The following is a 6224-nucleotide window of genomic DNA, read 5'->3' as shown; positions in this document are numbered from 1 at the left end:
TTTAGAAAAGGTCTCACTCTGTTGTCCAGGTCTCACTCTGTTGTTCATTTTTTCCTGTAGGTAACAATTTCCAGGTGGTGTCATTTCTCTTTAGCCTGAAGTTCTTTTAACTTGTTGTATAGGCCTACTGGTTATGAATTCTCTTAGCTTTGGTTTATATGAAAATGTGTGCTCTTCGCTTTTGAAGGGTTATTATCTTGGAGATAACATTCTGCCGCCAGTATTTTCCTTTCATTATTTGGAAGTATCTTCTCTTGTTTTCTACTCTCCATTGTTTCTGATGACAAGTCAGTCAACATTTGTATCAGTGTTCCCCTATATGTAATATATCTTTTCTTTAGACCAGTTTTGAATTTTTCTCTGTCTTTGAATTTCAGTAATTTGCTTATTATGTGCCTAGGTATATTTCTTTGTATTTATCCTGCCTTGGGTTCATTGAGCTTCTTAGATTTATAAGTTTATGTCTTTCACCCAATTTGGCAAAATTTATTATTTATTTAAATGCTTTTTCTGCCTCATCTCATTCCTATTCTTGACTCCAGTATCTTACGTATTATTTGTTATGTTCCACAATTCATTGAAGCTTTATTTTCTTTAATTCTTTTTCTCTGGGCTTCATATTTGACAATTACTATTGATCTTTCTTCAAATTTGTTGACTCAACATGGTCTCCACTATGCTATTAAACCATGTAGAGATTTTTTTCAATTATTGCACTTCTTAGTACAGTAAATACAGTAATTTCCATGGGTTCATTTTTATAATTTCAGTATCTATGTTAAGACTAATTGTCTGTTTATTCATATGGCACTATTTTCCTTTAGGTTCTTGAACATATCTGTAGTAGCTGTTTATTGCCTTTGTTCACTTTATTCCAATAGACTGCTTTTTTTTTTCTTGGCTATGGGTCACAGTTCCCTGCTTTTTCTAGTAATTTTTTATTACACAGTAGACATAGTAAATGAGGAATTGTAGAGATTGTGGACTCTATATGTTCCTCTGAAGAGTGTTGACTTTTGTTCGATTAGGTCTGTAGCCTTCATTGTGGACAGAAGCTAAAATCTCTGCCCTGTTTTTTCAGCTTTCAGATGTTCTTTTTGAGCCTCCTGGAGTCAGTGACCAAACAAGAATTTGGTCAGAGGGAGCTTCTCTATGGTTCTCTTCTTTTCAGGAGTACCCCCTAATTTTGCAGCTGCTCTGCTAGCCCCAACCTATGTTCTCTGAAACCTCAAACCAATGAGCCTGTGGCTTTTTGCCAGCCTATGAAGCATGGATTGAGAAGTACCCTCAAGCATAAACTCAGAAATCTCTCTTTTTAGTGGCGACTTCTCTTCAGTTCCTTTGGAGGAGCTTTCAAATCGTTTTTTATATTTTGTCCAGAACATACAATTGTTATCTGTAAGAGGTGACTTTAAATTCTTTCACAATAAATGAAAGCCAGAATTTCCCCACCCTTAAATTTTTTTTCAAGATGGGTCTCACTGTGTTGCCCAGTATGTCTTTGAACTCCTGAGCTCAAGTGATTATCCCACCTTAGCCTCTTAAGTAAGCAGGCCAATAGATATGAGTCATCATACCCAGCTAGTTTTTTAACTTTTTGTAGAGATGGGGTCTTGCTGTGTTGCCTAGGCTGGTCTCAAACTCCTGGTCTCAAATGATTTTCCCACCTCAGCCTCCCAAAGCACTGGGATTACAGGTGTGAGCCATCATGCCTGGCTCCATAAATTTTAACAACATATTTAAACTTACATTTTTCCCTCAACACCTATACCTAATAGATTACTATTTATCTTCACCCTAAAAAAAAAAAAAAAAAAACAGTGTTGACAATGTCAGCAGGCTTTCATTTGTCTTCTGACCAAGTTAAAAATTCATTTGGAAATTTAGTTCCTGGTTTGGGGATTTTATTTTTCTGTTCTGTTTTACTAGGGATATGATTATATGTTCAAAATAAATTTTCTTTGTTTTAAAATTTATTATACTTTAAGTTCTGAGGTACATGTGCAGATTGTGCAGGTTTGTTACATAGGTATACATGTGCCATGGTGGTGGTTTGCTGCATCCATCACCCCGTCATCTACATTATTGCTCCTAATGCTATCCCTTTCCAATCCCCGCACCCCCTGCTATTCCTCCCCTTGCTCCGCACCCCCAAGGCCCCAGTGTGTGATGCTCCTCTCCCTGTGTCCATGTGTTCTCATTGTTCAACACCCACTTATTTCCTTTAGGTTCTTGAATGTATATGTAACAGTGAGAACATGCGATGCTTGGTTTTCTGTTATTGTGTCAGTTTGCTGAGAATGATGGTTTCCAGTTTCATTTCATTCAGAAATTGGAAGATGTTCCATTTTCAGTGAAGAACTTGTTACCAATATATTTTAGGGGAGGGGCCATGATGTGTACATATGTTGAAATTTTAAATTTCATATGCAGTAAAATTGACTTACTGTTGTACTATTCTAAGAGTTCTTAGAACCATTCTGGCTACTATCAGTATGGTGGAAACAGCTCAGATTTAGCTTATGCAGATTTGGTTTCAGAATCTGCCTATAGCTCTCACTACTTCTGTAACCTTGGTAAATTTGGAACAACATGGAGTGTGAATAAAGAAAACATCTCCGTGTCACCTTTCCTTATTTGTAAAAAAAAGGAGGATGCCATCTTTCCTGTCTACCCTTCTGGGCTCTTTCCTGAGGATCAGATGAGACCATGTATGTGAAACACCTTGAAGAACATAATACTTACATAGGTTGAGGGACTATTTAGTATTTCCATTTGCCCTCCTATCCTGAGTAGATGATTAAGTAACATTGTGTGTGAAAATTGATTTAAGCATTAGGAACTGCTGTAATATATAGCAAATAATAAATCATTTTACTATTATCATTATGTTAATAGTGGCCTACTAAAGACTGGAAACTCAAGAACTAAAGAAAAGTTGAGTTTTATAATGCTATAAGAAATGGAAGAGTGTGGGGGAATACAGGGATGGAAAAGTGGGGGTGTCAGAAGTATCTGCAATGTTGTTTATACCTCTTTAAAAGTTTAATACCTACTTTGCATTCTTCTTTGTTGTCTCTGCCCTTGGAGACTCCTTCATAAATATGGAATGCTTACAAAATATACCCACTTTAGCATCAGAGTGGAAGAAAGCTCATGTTGACCCTGCAACTAGATTGATGGAAAAAAAAAGTATCTTGAGCCTATGTTCTTGAACTATGTGAAATTTATTGAAAAAAACATCAGGGATATTGAGATATAGAGTTGGAGTAGGGAAGACAGGACAGAGAGGAATGGATAAAAGCATGAATAGGGGAAGAAAGATAGGATGTTTGCGCGTCCTAATGCTCAAGCAGAGGCAGATGTGGTCAGCTGTTGACTGGGAAAAGAACTAAATATAAAATGAACCAAACAGAGTGATGGAGGCTTTTTGCTGCCTGAGTCAAAATAAGAAGCAAGGGCCCAGGTTTCTAGATCTTGTTGCAGAAAGATTGATTCCTACAGCATATAATTTGCATCCTGGTTCCATGGGAGAAGAGTTTCATAGATGGACACATGTTCTCACACCCTTGAACCATGAACTGGAGTTTTCCACCTAAAAGGAGCAGAGACAGACTAGTGAGCAGAAAGCTTCATCCTCCAACCTTAGCCTTTATCTGTGATCCTCAGTGTCCCCATGCAGGATGGCCAAGACCTCCACTTGTACATTATCCCTTCTCTTTCTCTTCTCTCTGCTTCCTCTGGGATCTTGCCCCCCCATCAGTTGCCTTTTCCTTTCTTATATGGTCAATCTCTTTCTACAGACTCCTTTTTGGTTTACAAGGATGCTCAAGTTCCCCTAAATTTAAAATACTTTCTCTTAATTATGCTACTCTCCTAGCACTATCCTTTCTTTCCCTACAACCTTTCCAGAGTCTGCCTATCCTCCTCACCTTCACTTCCTCTCCATTCACATCTTGGCCCCTCACACCCTGAATCATAACCCTACTATGCTGAAACTTCTCTCTCAAAGGTCATAGAAATCTACTCAACAATCTGCAGCCTTTTCTGAGGAATTTTTTTAACTTTTTGCTTGCACATGATACTATTGACTACACCCTCTTTCTTTTTTTTTTTTTTTTTTTTTTGAGACAGAGTCTCACTCTGCCACCTAGGCTGGAGTTGTGCAGTGGCACAGTCTCGGCTCACTGCAACCTTCGCCTCCTGGATTCAAGCAATTCTCCTGCCTCAGCCTCCTGAATAGCTGATATTACAGGTGTGTACCTCCACGCCTAGCTAATTTTTGTATTTTTAGAAACAGCCTGTTGGTCAGGCTAGCCTGGAACTCCTGACTTCAAGGGATCCACCCGCCTTGGCCTCCCAAAGTGCTGAGATTACAGGTGTGAGCCACCTCACTCGGCCAGGTATTCTGTTCTTGGTCCTTGAAAGAATAAAGTTCTGAATCTTCAAGTTCTTTGATTCTTTCCTGGGCCCCTGCCACTCCAACTGCCCCCTATCATTAGTAAGTTGATGTGTTCTCAGGCATAGATTGCCTCATGAAGTCCCCATATACCTTCAAAGATCTTCTTTAACATGCACTGCTGGGAATTCTGAGTGGTGCAGATTCCCTCTCCACGAAGACATTTTCCTTGATCATTCATATAAGCACATGCGTAGCAATTTAATATTATGCCTGAAAATTTAAGATAAATGTGATGACATTTCCTTTTGGACCAGCTGTGTAACCTTGAGTCACCTCTGGGAGGGGTGATGGACAATAGGTAACATGGATACTACACATTCATTTCTTAGTTCTTATTGGGGATCTGAGGGCCCTGTGTTTGATAAACATGTGCCAGAGGAAATTCCTTCATTCTTCATCTCTGACCCTCATTGCTGATGACTCCTAAATTTCTCTAATGTTTTTACTCCAGTCCATATCCCAACTGATTTCCTGGACATTTATCTTTAGATGCGCTCCTGTCATGTGACACCATAGGAGCAAAACGTATGTATGATTTTCATCTCCCTTTTGTACACCCCATCATACTCTCACCCACAAGGCACAAACACTTGGAATCATATTCGACCAATTAATAAGCTATGTTAGAGTGCTCTAACATTGCAAACCCTATGAAGGGTCTGTGTCCTCCATTTTCAAATCAATCTTATCGAAGATTACTAATAACACTTTGAAATACTTCCATGTTGCCTCTGCTATCTCTACTGCTAATCCCCCAGTTTGGGAAGCATAAAGAAGTGGAAAGATTATGGACTTTGCACAGTCCCAAGTTTAAATCCAAGGTTTACCGCTTTCTAGCCATGTGACATTGGACATATTCCATTTGCCTCACTTCTTTCATCTGAAAATTTATAATAATGATGCTTATACAATGGAATGAAATGTGAACTATGTCTGGTAATAACTGGAGGCATCAAATTTTGGGTCTTGTTTTCCTTCCCTGAATAAACACTTTTAATTGGGAGCCACAGACTAGCAGTTGGCTTAGGAACTTATTTCTGGATCTAACAGAAAAAAGCTTTACATTCCATTTTCAAATAAAACCACCAGCTGCACACATCTCTTTACAGAATTTGTGAAGTTATAGCATTCTAACATGGTTTGTTAAGAGGCAGGTTTAGCATAAAGCTAATGAAGGTTAGTCTTCAGAACTCTTCACTTTCACGAGCCCCTTCTAAGGAAGTTGGAAGGGCTGTGTTCATAATTTCTTATGGAGAGTGAAGTTGGAGGGGTACTGGCATTTTGTATTTATTTTTCTTAAAGAGGGCCCTCCAAATTGTTTAGCATTAGAGATGGCAAAACTGCTCACAAAACTTAGGTCCTGCCTCTTGGTATGACGGTGAAGTGTTAACAATTCTTTCTTCTGTACCCTGTCCCTAAAGTTGGGTGTTCTTGATGTATTCCCCATTTCCCACCTGCAGTCAATGACTGGCACCCATCCAAATGTGGCTCACCTATAGTTGTGCTTGAAATTGTTGCACCTGAAGACTGTTCCCCTGAAGGCTTTTCACTCAAAGCATGCTCACCCAAAGACTGCTCACCCGAAGGCTGTTCACCCGCGGCGTGCTCACCGGAAGTCTGTTCACCAGAGGCATGCTCACCCGAAGGCTGTTCACCTGAAGGCTGCTCACCCAAGGTGTGCTCACCCGAAGGCTGTTCACCTGATGCACGCTCACCCGAAGGCTGTTCACCCAAGGCGTGCTCACCCGAAGGCTGTTCACCC

The 6224-nt window shown here is 39.6% G+C and overlaps 1 protein-coding gene across 1 annotated transcript in view; it reads right to left on the bottom strand.

The window, feature by feature from the left end:
• Positions 1-2981: 2981 nt before the first annotated feature.
• The window catches only part of ACRV1 (acrosomal vesicle protein 1), a 6487-nt gene continuing 3244 nt past the window's right edge, over positions 2982-6224 (bottom strand). The window contains exons 3-5 of the mRNA XM_037736922.1: positions 5956-6162; positions 4553-4672; positions 2982-3595 (exon numbers count right to left, since the gene is read on the bottom strand). Coding sequence (XP_037592850.1) covers positions 3471-3595; positions 4553-4672; positions 5956-6162 — 452 coding nt within the window. The 3' untranslated portion in view covers positions 2982-3470. The remainder of the gene's footprint in view (positions 3596-4552; positions 4673-5955; positions 6163-6224) is intronic.

This window comes from Cebus imitator, unplaced genomic scaffold, assembly GCF_001604975.1.
Source record: "Cebus imitator isolate Cc_AM_T3 unplaced genomic scaffold, Cebus_imitator-1.0 Scaffold0, whole genome shotgun sequence".
Lineage (NCBI taxonomy): Eukaryota > Metazoa > Chordata > Mammalia > Primates > Cebidae > Cebus > Cebus imitator.
The sequence above is the reverse complement of the archived record's forward strand: the minus strand, read 5'-3'. Positions and strand labels throughout refer to the sequence as shown.